The sequence below is a fragment of the Argopecten irradians genome, chromosome 2 (genome assembly GCF_041381155.1).
Source record: "Argopecten irradians isolate NY chromosome 2, Ai_NY, whole genome shotgun sequence".
NCBI lineage: Eukaryota > Metazoa > Mollusca > Bivalvia > Pectinida > Pectinidae > Argopecten > Argopecten irradians.
The window spans coordinates 63,336,020-63,358,172 of NC_091135.1; the positions used below are offsets into that span (position 1 = coordinate 63,336,020).

At 35.6% G+C, this 22,153-nt stretch overlaps 1 protein-coding gene across 2 annotated transcripts; it reads right to left on the reverse strand.

Moving 5' to 3' along the window:
- Positions 1-313: 313 nt before the first annotated feature.
- Positions 314-15,246, reverse strand: LOC138317054 (angiopoietin-related protein 7-like). 2 transcript variants are annotated; one of them, XM_069258679.1, is made up of 6 exons: positions 15,215-15,246; positions 9,372-9,614; positions 3,805-3,917; positions 2,849-2,945; positions 2,165-2,326; positions 314-1,701 (listed from the first exon to the last, which is right to left on the reverse strand). In XM_069258679.1, the coding sequence occupies exons 2-6, from the start codon at positions 9,532-9,534 to the stop codon at positions 1,445-1,447; spliced, it is 792 nt and encodes a 263-aa protein (XP_069114780.1). In that variant the 5' UTR covers positions 9,535-9,614; positions 15,215-15,246; the 3' UTR covers positions 314-1,444. The 2 variants fall into 2 exon arrangements, with proteins under 2 accessions (XP_069114780.1, XP_069114779.1); XM_069258678.1 differs by lacking the exon at positions 15,215-15,246 and having other exon boundaries at positions 9,372-9,820.
- Positions 15,247-22,153: the final 6,907 nt, after the last annotated feature.

Below are 22,153 nucleotides of genomic sequence, written 5' to 3' on the forward strand. Positions count from 1 at the left end.
AAGTTTCATAAAGCTTGGTGTATATTTACTCAAATTACCGTGTTCACAAGATTCAATTATTATAATTGCAAAAGGCGATAACTCCGTAAATAAGTTAGAGTCAAATCAAGTTTATTTTCAAACTCGTCCAAGATTTTTCAAATGTTAGTCTACATACAAAGTTTCATGAAACTGAGTGCATGAAACTCCGTAAATTATTGTCAAATCACGCTGATTTTCGAATTAATCCGAGAAATTTTTAATGTTTGTCTACACACAAAATTTCATTAAGCTCGGTTTATATTTACTCAAGTTATTGTGTTCACAAGGTTCGATGATTATTATTGCAAATGGTGATAACTTCGTGAGTTACGATCGAATCAGGCCAATTTTCTAATTCGTCGAAGATTTATTAAATGTTAGTCTACATCCAAATTTCATTAAGTTCGGTGTATATTTACTCAAGTTATCGTATTCACAAGGTTCAATACTTTGGTGCAAAGGGTAATAACTCCAGAAAATACCGTCGAAACTCGTCCGAGATTGCTCCAATGTTAGTCTACACACAAAGTTTCATTAAGCTTTGTTTATATTTACTAAAGTTATCGTGTTCACAAGATTAAATAATAATTATCATTGCAAAGGGCAATAACTCCGTAAGTTATAGTCATATCAAGCCGATATTCGAAACCCTGCGAAATCTTTCCAATGTTAGCCTACATATTAAGTTTCATTAAGCTAGGTGAATATTTGCTCAAGTAATCGCGCTCAAAAGGAAATGTTAACGGACGTCGCATGACGTACGACTCACGTGGCACGATAACGGACAAAAGACTATCGCAATATGTCACCATGACCTATGGTCAGGCGACCTAAAAAATTAAGGATCCTAAATTTCGTCGAACAAAGTCCAGGTTTTCATTTATACAATACTTGTCAACAATATAAATGCTATTCTATTTTAAATGCATAAGACACATTAAATACACTTTTTGTGTCAAAATCAATTTTATTGATCAATCATTAACTCTAACACAGGGTTGGAATCTTTCAACACACCATTTCAAACTTTAATGATTTAAACACGACTCTAGATAACGTACGAGGTTTCCTCCCCTTACGTATTGCTAATCCCACGGGGACAAAATATGCTATTTAAGTTTGTTACATTATGCTCAAGGAAATAATCACACTTTCAATCACATATATATCGCTGTCAAATAAATACAAACTGCGATGTATTTCGATTTTCCAGAAATTTCTATTCACACCAATATTGATAATATTTTATTTTCAAGTATATTGCCGGTTATTGACGATATACAGATTATGTAAATACACAAAGTAGCTCTTAATTACACTTTGTTAGGTCTGGAATTCGGATTAAGGTTAGATTTAATTGACAAAAATAATATCACCTACAAGCTTCATTTCACTAATGCCAGTACTACGTAAGAACACTTGATCAGTTCCTGATCATCATCTTGGTATTTTTCAGTGTGACGTACGACCCACCAGGTAAGTAGTCAAACCATTCGATGAACCTGTTGTTACCGATAGGTGGCAGGATAGGAGTACGGATACTATTAAGGTTACATTTGGTACATTGACTCATCCACCAGCCACTGTCCGATATTAGGGCACAGTTCACAGTCAATATCTCGTCATTATCACGATCTACCGTACAGAAGTCTTTACCGTGGTGGTACGCCATGGCATCATCTGAAATAGAAAGTCGATAGCTAGTCCAAATGTTATCTCGTCTGATATTGATGTTTGTTATGGATTGGTGGTCGGAATTACTCTTATATAAAAAAGAAAATCTCAATAGATCGCTTCTTGAAAATAAAACTCTTTTTTTTTTTTTTATTTGAATATCACATAAACACCATTTTACAAAAATTGAACATTAACGTAAAATCATCATTTTTATGGGTTCAGCTTCGAAATTTTGCAATTTCCGCACTAAAACAATTCGATGAGATTACATTTGGCGAAATAAGACGTGAATCACAATATCTTTCAACAATGTAATTAAAGTGGTAGGTACGTATTCGCGAATTTATTTTTGCATGAATTTACATTGATCGCCAAATTAATCGTACACGAAAGTAAGTAATTTACAGTAGTTCAGTTCTTACTGTGTATTTTAAGGTAATAACATTACATGTCTAAGGACACTTACACACGTTGCCAGAATACCCTCCTATGGATAGCCTATAGTTGTTGGCTTCGTTCGCCACCTGAAACTGTGTGTATTCAATGTATTGGAAATTCCCTGCCCAATCCTCTAACTCCACTCGTAATACACACGGGTCGGCAGTTAATCTGTGGAGGTTGTCATTTCCTGGAAAAATAAAAAAATCATCAATGTTTTGTATTATTTAGATTTACTAGTTGTAAATAATTATAAGTTGCTTCCAAAAGATAAAAGAAGGTGAACGAGAAAATCAATAGGTACAATGTACATCTCTCTTTATTTGATATTTTCTTCTTCCCGTTTTGTGTTGTTCTATCGCCATGTTGTACCACTGACCAAAGATGTTGGCCGAACTGTATTATTCACGTATTACATAACAACATAACGTTAAAGGAATGTAATTGTTCAAATATAAAATTTCGACCATAAACAGTTTTAGAACGGTGTGTGGCTAATAGAGCATATGTTTGTGCTAAATAATCATGCAATATATAATATTAAGTACATTCATAAGATCTATGCCTACGTGTTTTTCACTCAGTTTTTGCTTTTAATGAATGAAAATATAGGTAGGTTTCTAACATTTCTAATATTCTCTCTATAAAGAGGGACAACCAATCTCCAGTTTTTCAAGACTCTGAAAACCCACAGTTAAACGTCTATACTTACCAATCCAAAAGTCTCCATCAATATTACCAAATCCGTTCTTATATTCATTCCAGTTCCGGAAAAAGTCTACATCACCAATATGTCTGTTCTGTATAACCTTTGGACAGAAAATACTATGCTTTGTCCCGAGAACATGGCATATACAGACAAGACAAGAGTAATGGAAGAGGCCTTGGTTGTTACAATGGTCAAGTAAGTGGAAAACGAATACCAAGAGTATTTTTTCATACTAGAAATATATGATATCTAAAAAATAATTAAATTACAAAATTATACAACAAACTACTGGTATATATTAAATCCATATCGACAGGATATGAGTTTATCATTGAACAAACATGCATTATAGCAGTGTTCTCACATTGTTTACATGGCAAATGTGTCCTCAAAAAGCATTGCCCGTCATATCTGTCGGGTTGGAGCAGTATTGGTGATCGAAGTAAGCCACACGCTAAGTGTGTTTGTTTTGGAACAAATTCAATTTCAAACGACGGATATCCATCAACATATGGTAAGATACAATGCTGATTTGTTTAACATGCATTTTTTAATTTCGAATAAATTCGAAGTTTTCGTGCTTAATATCCATTATAATCTGTCTGCTGTTTTATAAACTGAAGATGACTGGTTGATATAATGTGTTTGTATTGGGCGAAACAAAGCATTATCCAGAGGATAGTCTAATATCCCACTCAAATGGGGGTCATTACGATAGCTGTGTGCGATGATAGTTATAATGGGATTAAATTGTTAAATACATCAAGAAAGTGGAGGATGTCATGTACTTTGATCACAGTCATCCCAAAGACATAGCCACTATGGAATTGTAATGTATTGTATTGCAAAAGCCTTTCTGCAGAGAGGTTTTGCAGTCAATTTGGCTGAACGGCCTATAACCAATTTTTGTACGGTATCCTGATGTGTTTGGGAAGTAGAACGTCGCTGTGTGTACGTACAGTCCAAGGTCCTCCCGTAGTATCTGCATCACAGTAGCCGCTGAAAGTCCATCCAGGATAAGGTGCTATTTGGTAAACGCCAGAACATGTTGTCTCCAGGCAGCTGGCCAACACTATCAAACAAATTATAAAACTTTATATCACTTTCTATATTGGATAAGATGAAGTCGCAGAAGACATAGCAATGTTTTTATTACATGAAAAATCGTCATCACTGTTGCGGGTTCTTCCTAGTTTTGTATTTCCTGTAGAAGAGAGTAATGTTGGTCTTTGAATAAGAGACACACAGCTTCGAATACACATTGCTATAGATTGATCTGTACTAAGAGGACAGACAGGGAAATCTTATAACTAAGTTGGAAGATATTATAATTTCCCTTTATTAAATTAACAATCCTAAATACAGTCATTGATGTTGATACAGCTGTGCCAGAGCTCATTCCATATTCTGTAGCACCAAAAATACTTTAAAAGATGCCGACTGCTAAAAGAAAAAAATAACATTTCTATGATCCGTGTCTAGACAGGAAGCGTCACTTGTTTAGTTGTTCGTATTTATTATCCCGTGATCCGTTATGCTCATTTACCTTGGCAGGGGTTTATCTAAGGTTCATGAACGCTTGCTTTTATAGAGCACCGACTTCTACTTTAATATCTACACTTTGTGCTAAGGATTTTGCCCGGTCAGACAAACTGATCGTGTGTTTATATGATTCTATACAATGCTGTGTCAATACGATTACTATGTAAATATAAACATGGAATGATATGAATAAGATGTAACAAATATATAATACAGATACCTTGATAATGGTGTATAAATGATCTCATTCTCTTCCCGACTCTGTTACCTCATCAATATTACCACAAATAATGAGGGACAACAGCCTGGATTGTGTACAATCTGATTATAAGAGGCCCATGGGCCTTAACGGTCATCTGACTATTGGCACAATACAACAACTCGAAGAATATAGTAGTGGCAAAACAATTAAGGCAATACAAAAGAGGTTTAGGTTCTGATATATTTGATGAATTAGACCTTTAAAGAAGGTCAAGGTCATTCATTTTAATAAACATGGTGTCCCTTGATCCTAACCATGCTCCAAGTCCAATGTCAGATAACTAAGTCTCTTACTTATTCATTAGAACGTGTTTAATGACTTTAGCCTATTTCATCCCTGTGACCTTAAATGAAGGTCAAAGTCATTCATTTGAACACACTTGGTAGCCCTTCATCCCAGCATGTTATAGCCGAAATATGAATACTATGGGCCTTTCGTTTAGTTTGAAGAAGTCGTTAAATTTTTTAGAATTTTTGACCCCGTTACCTTGAAAGTAGGTCAAGGTCATTCATTTTCACAACTTTGGTAGCCCTTTAATTCAGCATGCTACGGACCAAATAATACCCTGTGCCTTTCGGTAAGTAAGGAGAAGTATTGACCCCTGTGACAAGTACTTCAAGGTCACAGGGGTCATTGTAGACCTTCATCCCAGCATGCTTCGGGCCAAATATGAGTACCCTGGGCCTTATAGTTATTGGGAGTCGTTTGAATGAAAATTTTGCGCAAGGCGCACGGCGGACGGGGCATGATTACCCTTCGGGTAAGATGACATAAAACACAGATTCTTATAGCCACTCTGTTCAATAGAGAATCTGACAGGATCTCCGCATGGGCCATGTTCGGATGACCTTTATACCGCCTGTACCAACTGCATTTCTATACCTCACTAAATTAAAAATCGCCATTTCGTCCAGTAAACAAATACATTTAGCTTTGTTGTACTCTTTGGGCGAGGTGACTACATACACGAAAATAATTCTGACTTTTTCATACTATTTCGTCCCTAGTCAGGATTCTGGCAGCAAAAATTTGATTGGCCTTTTCTAAAGGCCACCAAAACGTGACCCCTAATGGGATGTTGTCATATCCCTTATCAAACGCAGTGGTAATAAGGATAAGTATTTTAATCAGATTGGATTTATCAATATACATGTATAAATGCAGTACAAGCACTGTGGGTAATCTTAAAAGGTTTGACGGTGCGTGTTATTAAACATGAAAACACATTTAAAGTGTCTGTTATGTCACTTAAAATGTTGTTAGCTCAGCTACAATAAAAAATCTACAGAAATCTAATTATTTTTAATATGAATGTATTGATTATAGAATGCGATTGGTTGTGTTGTATACCCTTACAATCCACCTTCGGTACTGACTCTATCAATTTTAGAAGTAAACACTGTGTGCACCAAACCAAAGACATTACATCTTAAATATTTCAGTTAAGCATTGATGTCATATTTTATACATTCCATCGTTACTGTGTGAATCAGCTACATAGTGGGTTATCTCAAATGCTTGCAAGCAAACTTTGTTTCATAACGCAATGAAATTAAAAGTTACTGACATCAATGCTTATAAATAATTTTTCAGACTATTTGATAAAATGAGATACGTTTAAACTTACTATTCCATTGATTTTTAATTGGGCATCTGAAATTCTCAAAATTCAGCAGTTTAACATTTTCAGTGAGTGTACACGTTAAAAATCAATATTTAAACTTATTTGTTTAATAACTTTACGAATAAGAACTTTACAAAAGCCTGTAAAAATCGAAAATTTAAAACTTACAGATGCTAAGACAAATATGTAGAACACTTTAAATACTGTTTCTATCCCAAGAAATACAGCAAGTCACAGAACATACAACTTTAAAGATGCTCCACCGCCGATAGAGCATTAACGATACTCAGCGTTTGAACAGTAATTGGTGTTTGATCGTGTATATGTATATGTCTAACTAACATAAGAAATAATATAAAATAATTGATTTTGCTTCCGGTGCATGCGCGATGAGTACTTTATTCCATATAGAACATAGTGCCACGGATTTTTTTCGGGATGCAATTTATTGTTTTTAATATTTTTATTTTGAAGTAAAATAAGAAGCTCAAACTTTTCAATGGTGGTATTGGCGTAAAGTAAGTAACTTTTGTAACTGAAGAAAAATTAAAATTTGTCTGCTCCTGATTTTGATAGAGAAAAAATACCATTTGTCAGCGGTGGAGCATCTTTAAGCGATTAAAGTTTATTTAAATTATCATATAACGTACAAGCAAATTCGTGGAATTTCCATCCCCCGCTTTCAGGACATATTGTAGGTAAACATTATTGAGGTTAGGTTTAACCTTGGTTGAAACATGAAAAAAATAAACTGAAGTCTTATTCGGAAGTAAGATGTGTAAAATAATGTCCGCTGAAAGTGACTATTAAACTTGGCTGAGCTCTGAAGTCATTTAACTTCGATACTAACTTTTAAGTTTATAAACACGTTAAAATCCAACCAAAACTAAGGACGCTCACTACCCAATACCAACGGTCAAGCTGATACCAAAGAATATAACACCGATGACCTGCATCGGGAAATAATTTTCACGTTTAAATCTCAATTTTTCGAATGTCATCGTTTATATATAGTAGGTACATATATTGATAATGAATTTAAAATGTTCCTTACAGATGGAAAAAAAACCATGGAAAATAAGAAATAAGAAAGCTGATACGTCGAAAACGTTCAAAGAATGTGAATCTATACTGAACGCCAAAAAAAAATTATACACTTTGAACAATTATATATATTTTTGCTGAATTCACTCGATGTACAAGAGCCACTATACGCCATCTGTGGGATCAGTACAAACCGGATTAAGAGCCATGGACATCCGTACGTAGTTCCCATCTTAACACAACGCCATCGCCAGAAACGTCTTACTTGGGCAATCGCGCATCAGCGATGGACGCGCCAACGTTGGCGAGGGGTCCTCCTTTCGGACGAAAGTAAGTTCAACGTGAACGATGCTGACGGTAGACTTTGTGTTTATCGATGTCGAGGTGAGCGTTATGCTCGAAACTGTGTTCTGGAAACCAATAAATGGGGAGGTGGAAGTGTGATATTTCGGAGGAACGCAGGACTGATCTTCATGTTTTCCGAGTCAACGCCGTTAACTATTGTGACAATATTCTACGTTCGATTCTGACACTGTTCATCAGAAACAACGGTCTGGCGGTCTTTCATCAAGACAACGCTCGACCTCATACGGCGAGGGTATCAATGGATTACCTGCATCAGGAAGGCATCAATGTGATATATTGGCCATGTTTAAGTCCGAATCTGAACCCCATAAGCATCTTTGGGACAAGCTCGGGCGTCGTATACGGACACGACAACCTCAGCCGATCAACGTTGCTCAGGTGGAAGCTGTTCTGCACCAGGAATAGGGTTGAATGCCTTAGGCCGTCATTAGAGGCGTCGTACAGTCCATGAAGAGACGTTGCATAGCCGTACATAACAACAATGGAAGACACACGATATAGTAAACGTTTATGTGATCTGTGTGACTTTTCAACAGTACCTTGTAAAGCTGTGAGATGGGTTTCGTAATGATTTCCCAGAGTAAAATCCAATAACAAATAAAACATTTGAGATCAATTTCCATGTATAGTTTTTTGGCGTTCAGTATATATGGTTTGATGATAACGGGAACACACCTTGGAATCTACAGTCCACTGGGCCAAAGTTTACTTGAAATCAAGAGTCCACTGGGACAAAGTTTACTTGGAATCTACAGTCCACTGGGCCAAAGTTTACTTGAAATCTAGAGTCCACTGGGACAAAGTTTACTTGGAATCTAGAGTCCACTGGGCCAAAGTTTACTTGGAATCAAGAGTCCACTGGGCCAAAGTTTACTTGGAATCAAGTGTCCAATGGGACAAAGTTTACTTGGAATCTAGAGTCCACTGGGACAAAGTTTACTTGGAATCAAGGGTCAATTGGGACAAAGTTTACTTGGAATCAAGGGTCAATTGGGACAAAGTTTACGTCGAATCAAGAGTCCACTGGGACAAAGTTTACTTGAAATCAAGAGTCCACTGGGACAAAGTTTACTTGGAATCAAGTGTCAACTGGGACAAAGTTTACTTGGAATCTAGAGTCCACTGGGCCAAAGTTTACTTGGAATCTAGAGTCCACTGGGCCAAAGTTTACTTGGAATCAAGTGTCCAATGGGACAAAGTTTACTTGGAATCTAGAGTCCACTGGGACAAAGTTTACTTGGAATCAAGGGTCAATTGGGACAAAGTTTACTTGGAATCAAGGGTCAATTGGGACAAAGTTTACGTCGAATCAAGAGTCCACTGGGACAAAGTTTACTTGAAATCAAGAGTCCACTGGGACAAAGTTTACTTGGAATCAAGTGTCAACTGGGACAAAGTTTACTTGGAATCAAGTGTCCACTGGGACAAAGTTTACTAGGAATCAAGAGTCTACTGGGACAAAGCTTACTAGGAATAAAGTGTCCACTGGGATAAAGTTTACTTGGAATCAAGAGTCCACTGGGACAAATTTTACTTGGAATCAAGAGTCCATTGGGACAAAGTTTACTTGGAATCAAAAGTCCACTGGGACAAAGTTTACTTGGAATCAAGAGTCCACTGGGACAAAGTTTACTTTCCCTTTATAGGAATTTAGTTTTAGTTATTTTATATTATAAACATAAACTTACCAATGGGTGTATCGTCCGCTGCATACATAGTCTCTGTCTCCGTATGTGTGGAGGCATCGATATATTTACAGACTCCAGTCGAGCTGTTATAGGAGGCAACACCACCGTTCATCATCTGGACTTTACACAAACATTGTATCGACGTATTAACCATGAACTGCATTGCGCCAGTGTCCGGCACCTCACATGACCGGGTTTGTCGCCGGCTCCATGTCCGCTGTCTTATTCCTAACACTGCTACCACTGAAATGAATAACAAACAACGACGTACATGTAGTTTGGCATCTGATTGCATCAAATCGCGACACCATGTGAGCCGTATATAAGAAGTAGACAAAATACGACGTGTCAAAGCAGTTAAATATTAAAGGTGAGGTTGCAAAATCCGCCCACTTTTCCATTTGTTTTTCTTCTTCAAATTTTGCAGTTTTAAAGGTTTATAACTATTTTATATGTACTTTATATCTATTTTGTATCTTAAAAAGGCATAAAGGGCCTAAAATGATGTTTTCTAACAATACTTTCAGTATGTGGCAAGGGAAACCCTTATGTCCACCTTTGAACATATTATATATTTTTTAATTATTTTTGTTAATAAAAAACACTTAATTCTTTACTTTATACCCTTTTATAATGATATTTACTATTTATTATAATTACAACTTTATTTTTCAATGAAAAAAATCAATTTTTGGCAGGATAAAAATTGAGGATAATGGGTTTGCTCGAAATATTTGGCATGTTATCGATTTTGTCCACACTTTTAAATCATTTTAAAAACATGCTATTGGTATTTTCTTATAATAGACACTTTTCATAAAAAAAAATCCGGGAAAATAGCATTTTATACGCTGAAATGAAGCAAGGAGATTTTCTAAAAATCAATATTTGACCTAGATAACTATACATTCAAAATTGATCATAGATACCATAATAAAACAACAGATAGTGATCGAATTTTGTAAACTAACATATATACTATAAAATTAGTGCATTTTTAATCTTGAATTTTCCCTAATAGTACAAAAAAGCCTAACGACTAAATATGCTCTTGGGTGAAACAAATAGTTTCTTTTTTTAAAGTTGTATTTCTTGTAATTTTCACCATCACAAACTCCCATAAAACATCAATGTGTGAATATGAATGTTTATATATAAAAAAGAACGAAAGTGATAGACCATACAACTTTAATATCAGAAATCAAATAATTGTTGGAAAGAAATATATTTTCGTCAGCTACTCAAAATCAAAAGATACAAATTAAGGTTATCAATCCCTCTTATGTAAATAAAATCTATTTCAAATTGAATTTAAAATTATTAAAGAAGGAAACAGAGTTACATTTGATTTTCAAATCAAATATGTTTAATCTAAAATGAACATCAGCACCACAAAGATCTTAACTTTGACCAATCAGGTGGCCATTATTTGAATGACAACAAAGTATTTAAAACTGTTACTATCTCATTCAGCATTCCTCATAACTCATATGTACCAATTTCACTTACCGATATATCTAATCATATCTAAATTTCAATCAAGCAAGCCTTTTTGTTTTCATGATAACCATTCTTTTTGAAAGTGATACCATGTTATTCAGCATACTCTATAATCCCTACATACCAATTTTCACTTAAATATGAAAATATCTAAATGTCTACCAATCAGAACCTCTATTTTGCTACCATGGCAACCAATATTTTTAAAGGTGTAACCATGATATTTAGCATCTAAAATTTTAACTGTACACTAATATTCACTTACATAGGACTAAGTAATCATAAACTGGAAATGTATAGAGAACCATACAACAAAAAGTGGTCCGTTACTACCTGCACTCCCTAATTTCAAATCACTGAAAACTGTTACCCAGATTTTAATTTCGAAAATAATTTTCACATAAAATTAGGCAGAAAATATCTTGAGAATATTTTAAATGCGGTGTAAAATTGTTGACAAAACCAGTGACAGGGTGAAATGAGATGACGAAGGGCAATGCTTCATTTTCTTCTTCTTTTTTGCAAAAGTCTTTATTTTTCATAAAAAAAGATGATTTCAAACAACATTTTCCGTTAAAAATCTAAAAGAAATTACTTAAATATAAAATATACGATCATACTCAGATGATTTATGAATAAAAAATGGGGAATATTTAACAAAGGCTAACCCAATTTGGCATGTTTGTGCAGGTAGTTTTAATGAAAATGAATTCAGGCCATTTAGGCCTTTTTAAAATCACAAAAGGAAAAAGTAGTATAATTTTGAAGAGTAGTAGTACTTTCGATATGCAAAGTTTCAAGAAAATTGGGCTGTGGGCAATTTCTATGGGATTTTTCACATTAATAGCAAAGGTCATGTAAGGACGGCCTCCCATGCATGCCGTGTGCAGCCTTCATGAAATGCGCGGTGCGTGTTCTTGGTTTGTTTGTTTGATTGGTTGATTATTTTAACGTCCTATTAACATCAAGAGTCATTCAAGGACGGTCTCCCATGTATACAGTGTGTAGCGTGTGTGAAGTGCGAGGAGGTGCGTGTTTTGGGAGACTGCGGTATGTTCGTGTTGTGTCTACTTGTATAGTGGAAATCTTGCCCTTTTTATAGTGCTATATCACTGAAGCATGCCGCCGAAGAAACCAAGCAACACATCCCACCCGGTCACATTATACTGACAACGGGCGAACCAGTCGTCTTACTCCCTGTATGCTGAGCGCTAAGCAGGTACAATTCTAACACACTACCTTCAGGAGAATGGAAGTATTGAGTTTTAGATAAAACGGTCGCCCCACTTTATTTATTGACTATGATCAGGAGACAAGACCCAGAGCCTCCTGACATGGGTGAGCGCTCAAGTCATGGCCAAACCAAAGTGAGGCGGTATCAAGGGATACGCTAAGAACTAATATTGTTTTTTAGCAAACGTTAGAAATATAACGTGAGATTAGATTTTTTTCGCTCAAACTTAGGTATAGTTCTTCTATGTATAATCTAAAGTTATTAAGTTTAGAAACATTGAGAAGAGTATGGCTCTATCTAAAGCTCAGGGCTGCATTATTGCGTTTTAGACGACACTGGAAGCTATTGTATAGGCATGTTATTGACCACCATAGGCTAACGTTCTGTTGATAGTCTGCGTATTTATGTCTGAGACATGATACTTACGTTTACAAAATTAATATTTACTCTGCAATTAGGAAAGGTGCATATGGATATGATATTTGGGCGAAGGCAAAGCATAAGTATTCCGATTATTACTAATAACGATCACAGGTCATTTAAAGGCATTGTATACTTTACATGTATAGCTGTATACTGTACAGTTATAGCTGTATACTGTACAGTTATAGCTGTATATACTGTACATGTATAGCTGTATATACTGTACATGTATAGCTGTATATACTGTACATGTATAGCTGTATATAATGTACATGTATAGTTGTATATACTGTACATGTATAGCTGTATATACTGTACATGTATAGCTGTATACTGTACATGTATAGCTGTATATACTGTACATGTATAGCTGTATATACTGTACATGTATAGTTGTATATACTGTACATGTATAGCTATATACTGTACATGTATAGCTGTATACTGTACAGTTATAGCTGTATATACTGTACAGTTATAGCTGTATATACTGTACATGTATAGCTGTATATACTGTACATGTAGCGCTATATAATGTACATGTATAGCTGTATATACTGTACATGTATAGCTGTATATACTGTACATGTATAGCTGTATATACTGTACATGTATAGCTGTATATACTGTACATGTATAGCTGTATATACTGTACATGTATAGCTGTATATACTGTACATGTATAGCTGTATATACTGTACATGTATAGCTGTATATACTGTACATGTATAGCTGTATATACTGTACATGTATAGCTGTATATACTGTACATGTATAGCTGTATATACTGTACATGTATAGCTGTATATACTGTACATGTATAGCTGTATATACTGTACATGTATAGTTGTATATACTGTACATGTATAGCTGTATATACTATACATGTATAGCTGTATATACTGTACATGTATAGTTGTATATACTGTACATGTATAGCTGTATATACTGTACATGTATAGCTGTATATACTGTACATGTATAGCTGTATATACTGTACATGTATAGCTGTATATACTGTACATGTATAGTTGTATATACTGTACATGTATAGCTGTATATACTGTACATGTATAGCTGTATATACTGTACATGTATAGCTGTATATACTGTACATGTATAGCTGTATATACTGTACATGTATAGTTGTATATACTGTACATGTATAGCTGTATATACTGTACATGTATAGCTGTATATACTGTACATGTATAGTTGTATATACTGTACATGTATAGACGATGTATATACTGTACATGTATATAACTGTATATACTGTTATACTTACATGTATGTAAGCTGTATATACTGTACATGTAAGTGTATACTGTACATGTATAGCTGTATATACTGTACATGTATAGCTGTATATTACATGTATACTATGTAAGTACTGTATATACTGTACATGTATACTGATATCTGTACATGTATAGTGTATATCTGTACATGTATAGCTGTATATACTGTACATGTATAGTGTATATACTGTACATGTCATTATACTGTATGTGTATACTGTACATGTATAGCTGTATATACATGTATAGCTATATACTGTACATGTATAGCTGTATATACTGTACATGTATAGCTGTATATATGTACTGTATATGTATACTGTACAGTATACTGTACACTGTATACTGTATACTGTAATGTATAGCTGTATATACTGTACATGTATAGTTGTATATACTGTACATGTATAGCTGTATATACTGTACATGTATAGCTTTACTGTATATAGCGTATATACGTAATGATAGCTGTATATACTGTACATGTATAGTGTATATACTGTACATGTGTTATATACTGTACATGTATAGCTGTATACTGTACATGTATAGCTGTATATACTGTACATGTATAGTTGTATATACTGTACATGTATAGCTGTATATACTGTACATGTATAGCTGTATATACTGTACATGTATAGCTGTATATACTGTACATGTATAGCTGTATATACTGTACATGTATAGTTGTATATACTGTACAGGTAAAGCTATATATACTGTACATGTAGTATAGCTGTATATACTGTACATGTATAGCTGTATATACTGTACATGTATATAGCTGTATATACTTACATGTATGTTTATATAGCTGTATATATATATATATAGCTGTATATACTGTACATGTATAGCTGTATATACTGTACATGTATAGCTGTATATACTGTACATGTATAGTGTATATACTGTACATGTGTACTAGCTGTATATACTGTACATTGTATGTATGTATATACTGTACATGTATAGCTGTAAATACTGTACATGTATAGTTGAATATGCTGTACAGGTAAAGCTATATATACTGTACATGTATAGCTGTATACTTTACATGTATAGCTGTATATACTATACATGTACAGCTGTATATAATGTACATGTATAGTTGTATATACTGTACATGTATAGCTGTCTATACTTTACATGTATAGCTATATACTGTACATGTATAGCTGTATATACTGTACATGTATAGCTGTATATACTGTACATGTATAGCTGTATATACTGTACATGTATAGTTGTATATACTGTACATGTATAGCTGTATATACTGTAAATGCATAGCTGTATACTGTACATATATAGCTGTATATACTGCATATATATTATACAAATATTTCATGGGTTACTGTGCTGTAGTTCATAATATTTACCCCGAGGTGATGGTAATCAACAAATGTTATATTGCACGAGGCCAAAGGCCGAGTTCAATATAACATTTGTTGATTACCATCACCGAGGGGTAAATATTATGAACTAGAGCACAGTAACCATGGAATATTTGTTTTTTACATAATCACCAGTTTTTCAGTTGAATAATTTTTTTATAAAACGAATACGACAATCACTTAACAAAATCACCAACACCGTGCCGTACGGAAAAAACCCCTGAATATCCTATTGATGATTGACGTATAGCCCACGTACGTCACGTTGTAACTCCGGTTTGGATGTCTTATTGTCTGTTTTCACATTATTAGACCTGCTTGCAGCCTTTTGATCTGATACATTCATCGTGTCCGTCCTTTATTCGGTACAGTAAACGTCTACATGACGTGCTTGATTCAAGATCTATAAATCCAGCGCGAAATTGAGCGTGAACCTTTGTGACGTCATAATAACGTAACTCACTGTTACTCGCAATTCCTCGGAAGTTTTCTACAAAACTAGACAACAACAGCGAGGTGTTCCTAAAGCCGTGCAATATAACAATTTGAACCGTGCAACATAACGTTTCCATGAAAGCGTGCAATATAACTTCGAACCGTGCAATATAACAAATTATGTAATAAAGCTGTATACTGTACATGTATAACTTAATCTGTACATGTATAGCTGTATACTGTACATGTATAGCTGTATATACTGTACATGCATAGCTGTATACTGTACATATATAGCTGTATATACTGCATATGTATAGCTGTATACTGTACATGTATAACTTAATCTGTACATGTATAGCTGTATACTGTACATGTATAGCTGTATGCTGTACATGTATGGCATTTATAGAATATCGATATAAAAAAGATGATGTTGCTCAAAGATACTTCATGGCTGTTCATACCATTTCTAAGATTAATTAAGTTTCAAAAGATGACCAATATAATTTATTACATGATTAATACTAGTGTATTTAAAATAAGAACAAATCCACGTATTGCGAATTAAGTAAACGAAATATGCGATTTTTGTTGTGAAAAAAATTATGAAAAATTATGAACATAATTTCAATAATAACGTATAAAATTTTATTGTACCGACATGGTGGTCATGGGTTATAAAGTAAATATATCATTGGATTCTGCGATTGAAAACATGGATTGAATTAGAAATAAAATGAAAAACATATACAAGAGAAACTTACCTGTAACTGCTATGAAGACTAATTTCATGTCGACAGACATCGGAGTCACATTTGTATGTGTTTTGTAACAAACTGTGCTGCTAATCAATAATGTTAATCAGTCCATTGGGATGAGAGTAAAACACGTCTATTCCAATGCTTGCATGATAATTAGCAAATAGGTTATGTGTATCAATACTAGAACATTAAATGAAGATATAATGTTCTCTTTACATACATATGTTGAACATTTGTTATAAAAATTTAATTGTTACAAACGAAGCCAATTCTTCATCAAACGGCTGGTCTCAAATTTTGCCTAAATAACTCTAAGAAGCTTAGCATAACCATGAATTATAAACACATTCGACATTGAAACAAAAACTATTAACGATGTGTCGTTCCCAGGCAAACTTAGCGTTGGGTATGGCACCAAATCAATATGAAGAAAAAAATAGAAAAACAGTACCATAAGCAAATAAAAAAAAGATTGATTAAATGCACTGCAAACATATAAAGGGAAAAACTAACCAAAGAGATGAATGACAAATTTAACCATTTCGATTGTGTATTCTATCTTTACGTATTGTAAATTGTCGGCACTCGTGAATAATGTTTGCATATTGTTTCACTATTTCTACTATGTATAGTACAGTAATTATTTACATTACTATGTATGATAAAAGAGGACGACGTTTCACACTAAAGAACAAGTAAACGATCAACACTAGGTCAAAGTAGATGTGTGTTAGGAATGAAAGCTTTCTTAGAACATCAGGTAACTATCGTTCTGTTGAATTACATTACAAAAGGTTTGAATTGTTACAAAAAAATCATAAATATAAGTACATTACTGATAATTACTCATTTCCTATGGCGACTATGTTAAAGATGCCATTATATTGACTTTAGGAGGCAATGTGGACATCATCTCAATAAATAACATGAGACTCCGAGGCTATAAAACCATTTAACATCTTTAAACTGACTTAATGGTCCTTTAGGTTACTTTTTCGATTTTAAGATGGCTTGAAGCAGCTGAGAAGATCTATGAAATACTAGTAACTTTGACTTCTTCTGTACACATGTCACACACCACTGGGGTCAGTGATCACCCATTTCTCATCATTATACATCATCGAAGTTTGAGCACTGCTAAATGTGTCTTCCTTATATTTATACGCGAACGTAATACCCTTATACACATGGACAAGTAACGTAGATTATGAAACGTTGGCTGTGCATACATGTGTCAGACTTTCTCAAAATCTGTGTTAACGTACTAGTCCCTGTGCCCTCCAATCAATATAGACTTTCTCAAAATCTGTGTTAACGTACTAGTCCCTGTTCCCTCCAATCAATAAAGACTTTCTCACAATCTGTGTTAACGTACTAGTCCCTGTGCCCTCCAATCAATAAAGACTTTCTCACAATCTGTGTTAACGTACTAGTCCCTGTTCCCTCCAATCAATAAAGGCTTTCTCACAATCTGTCTTAACGTACTAGTCCCTGTTCCCTCCAATCAATAAAGACTTTCTCACAATCTGTGTTAAATCTGTGTTAACGTACTAGTCCCTGTTCCCTCCGATCAATAAAGACTCTCACAATCTGTGTTAACGTACTAGTCCCTGTGCCCTCCGATCAATAAAGACTCTCACAATCTGCGTTAACGTACTAGTCCCTGTTCCCTCCAATCAATAAAGACTTTCTCACAATCTGTGTTAACGTACTAGTCCCTGTGCCCTCCGATAAATAAAGACTCTCACAATATGTGTTAACGTACTAGTCCCTGTGGCCTCCAATCAATAAAGACTTTCTCACAATCTGTGTTAACGTACTAGTCCCTGTGCCCTCCAATCAATAAAGACTCTCTCGCAATCTGTGTTAACGTACTAGTCCCTGTTCCCTCCGATCAATAAAGACTCTCACAATCTGTGTTAACGTACTAGTCCCTGTGCCCTCCAATCAATAAAGACTTTCTCACAGTCTGTGTTAACGTACTAGTCCCTGTTCCCTCCAATCAATAAAGACTTTCTCACAATCTGTGTTAATGTACTAGTCCCTGTTCCCTCCAATCAATAAAGACTTTCTCACAATCTGTGTTAACGTACTAGTCCCTGTGCCCTCCAATCAATAAAGACTTTCTCACAATCTGTGTTAACGTACTAGTCCCTGTGCCCTCCAATCAATAAAGACTTTCTCACAATCTGTGTTAACGTACTAGTCCCTGTGCCCTCCAATCAATAAAGACTTTCTCACAATCTGTGTTAACGTACTAGTCCCTGTTCCCTCCAATCAATAAAGACTTTCTCACAATCTGTGTTAACGTACTAGTCCCTGTTCCCTCCAATCAATAAAGACTTTCTCACAATCTGTGTTAATGTACTAGTCCCTGTTCCCTCCAATCAATAAAGACTTTCTCACAATCTGTGTTAACGTACTAGTCCCTGTGCCCTCCAATCAATAAAGACTTTCTCACAATCTGTGTTAACGTACTAGTCCCTGTGCCCTCCAATCAATAAAGACTTTCTCACAATCTGTGTTAACGTACTAGTCCCTGTGCCCTCCAATCAATAAAGACTTTCTCACAATCTGTGTTTACGAACTAGTCCCTGTGCCCTCCAATCAATAAAGACTTTCTCACAATCTGTGTTAACGTACTAGTCCCTGTTCCCTCCAATCAATAAAGACTTTCTCACAATCTGTGTTAATGTACTAGTCCCTGTACTCTCCAATCAATAAAGACTTTCTCACAATCTGTGTTAACGTACTAGTCCCTGTTCCCTCCAATCAATAAAGACTTTCTCACAATCTGTGTTAACGTACTAGTCCCTGTGCCCTCCGATCAATAAAGACTCTCACAATCTGTGTTAACGTACTAGTCCCTGTGCCCTCCGATCAATAAAGACTTTCTCAAAATCTGTGTTAACGTACTAGTCCCTGTGCCCTCCGATCAATAAAGACTCTCACAATCTGTGTTAACGTACTAGTCCCTGTGCCCTCCGATCAATAAAGACTCTCACAATCTGTGTTAACGTACTAGTCCCTGTTCCCTCCAATCAATAAAGACTCTCACAATCTGTGTTAATGTACTAGTCCCTGTTCCCTCCAATCAATAAAGACTTTCTCACAATCTGTGTTAACGTACTAGTCCCTGTTCCCTCCAATCAATAAAGACTTTCTCACAATCTGTGTTAACGTACTAGTCCCTGTTCCCTCCAATCAATAAAGACTTTCTCACAATCTGTGTTAACGTACTAGTCCCTGTGCCCTCCGATCAATAAAGACTCTCACAATCTGTGTTAACGTACTAGTCCCTGTGCCCTCCGATCAATAAAGACTTTCTTAAAATCTGTGTTAACGTACTAGTCCCTGTGCCCTCCGATCAATAAAGACTCTCACAATCTGTGTTAACGTACTAGTCCCTGTGCCCTCCGATCAATAAAGACTCTCACAATCTGTGTTAACGTACTAGTCCCTGTGCCCTCCGATCAATAAAGACTCTCACAATCTGTGTTAACGTACTAGTCCCTGTGCCCTCCAATCAATAAAGACTTTCTCACAATCTGCGTTAACGTACTAGTCCCTGTGCCCTCCGATCAATAAAGACTTTCTCACAATCTGTGTTAACGTACTAGACCCTGTTCCCTCCAATCAATAAAGAACTTTTACTCATAAGATAACTCCACCACCCTCACACACAACCAAATCAACTCTAAAAACTCCACCACCCTCACACACAACCAAATCAACTCTAAAAAACTCCACCACCCTCACACACAACCAAATCAACTCTAAAAACTCCACCACCCTCACACACAACCAAATCAACTCTAAAAACTCCACCACCCTCACACACAACCAAATCAACTCTAAAAAACTCCACCACCCTCACACACAACCAAATCAACTCTAAAAACTCCACCATCCTCACACACAACCAAATCAACTCTAAGAACGGACTCCGGCTTTGTCTAATTTCCCCTTTTATTCTGTACTACAATTTTTCTACATAGCTTTAAAAATCCCTCAAAGCTGTCGCCATTGTATTGCCAAAGAGGAATATTTTATTTCAAACTGTCTTGGCCCTGCAGGTAGGGCGTTAGAATTGTACCTGCTGCCCCTATTGCATGTCGTAAAAGGCGACTAAATTTAGGATCTTATCTTTTCTTTTCTTCCTAACTGACTTTATCTTTCCTAATGCCTCCCTTGGCACCGCCTCACTTTTGGCCTTGGGTTGAGCGTTCGCCCCTGTGAGGAAGGCTCTGGGTTCTGTCCCCTGGCCGAGACACACCAAAGTCTATAAAAGTGGTAGTTTCTGCTCCTGCTTAGCGCTCAGCAAACGGGGAGTGGGACGACTGGTTCGCCCGTTGTCAGTATAATGTGACCGGGTGTGGTGTGTTGCTTGGTGTCTTCGGCGGCATGCTTCAGTGATATAGCACTATAAAAAGGGCAATAGTTCCACTATACAAGAAGACACAACATGAATATACCGCAGTCTCCCAAAACAAGCACCTCGCACAACACACACGCAACACACCGCATACATGGGAGGCCGTCCTTACATGACCATAGCTGTTAATCGGACGTTAATTAATCAAACAAACAAAACAAACAAAAATCAAACTGTCTTTTTTGTTCTAATGATAGAGCAAACTTAGAGATGCCCCATCGCCGATAGAGCATAAACGATACTCATCATTTGAACATTAATTGGTGTTCAGTCGTGTATTTATATGTCTAATTAACACAAAAATAATATAAAATAAGTTATTTTTGTTTGGTGCATGCGCAATCAGTACTTCATTCCATATAGGACATGGTACCACGAAATTTTTTTCGGGGCGCAATCAATTATTTTTAATATTTTTATCTTGAGTAAAATTAGAAACTCAACCATTTCAATGGTGGCGATGCTGTAAAGGAAGTAACTTCTGTGACTGAAGAAAAGTACTAATTTGTCTATTCCTGTTTTTTGCAAAATGTCATGGAATAGTTAGATAGTTTTGGAGTAGTTTAAAAAACCAGCGTAAAATTGATTTCTAACTAAAATGCATTACTCTATGGGTGACGATTAAGACGATGTCTGGAGAGGACATTCTTCTTCGCCTGCTGGCTGAGGAAAATGATGCAGAGCTCAGATAAGTAAGTTACAATCCTTACCCTATTATACCATGTATATTATTTGAAGAATTGTAAAATTCTGTGCGCGTCGCCTCCCTTTATCATGGGATTGGTTTAGCTTAGGAGACGGAAGAAAGCTTGAGCACCAGGAGAAAAACGTTGCCAGCGGAAGTATATGCCAATTGGCCCATATGGGATTCGAACTCGCGACTCAGAGGTGGAGGGTTTGTTGTAATACGTCAGGACATTTGGCCTTTTATCATGGGAACCAGTCCGTGAAAAAAGGACAGCCATACTAACAAAGTCTTCATTCTTATGCTATGAACTACATTGAAACAAAAACATGTGAAGTTTCATTGACCAAACAAACTAGAGACTTTACAGTTTTTATTATTATACGAGTTGTCTCTCCTGGACTTTCGGCCTCTGTCAATACACCAGCCAGAACTACGGTCGAAAACTCAACGGGGTTTTATATACACAATTTGGGATTGCACAGAAAAAAATACTGATAACAACTCGTTGCCGATAATGGGTAAAACACGTGTTAATAAGATCAGAAACACTACATGTATCACATCTTATACTACTTACTTCTCGTTCTTTTAGCACCAATTAT

Coding starts and splice junctions, on each gene's coding strand:
- LOC138317054 (XM_069258678.1), bottom strand. CDS start 9,666: ATGCAATCAGATGCCAAACTACATGTACGTCGTTGTTTGTTATTCATT. Junction 3,918..9,371: donor AGCGGACGATACACCCATTG/GTAAGTTTATGT, acceptor TTTGTTTGATAG/TGTTGGCCAGCTGCCTGGAG. Junction 2,946..3,804: donor CTACGGGAGGACCTTGGACT/GTACGTACACAC, acceptor TTCTGTCCAAAG/GTTATACAGAACAGACATAT.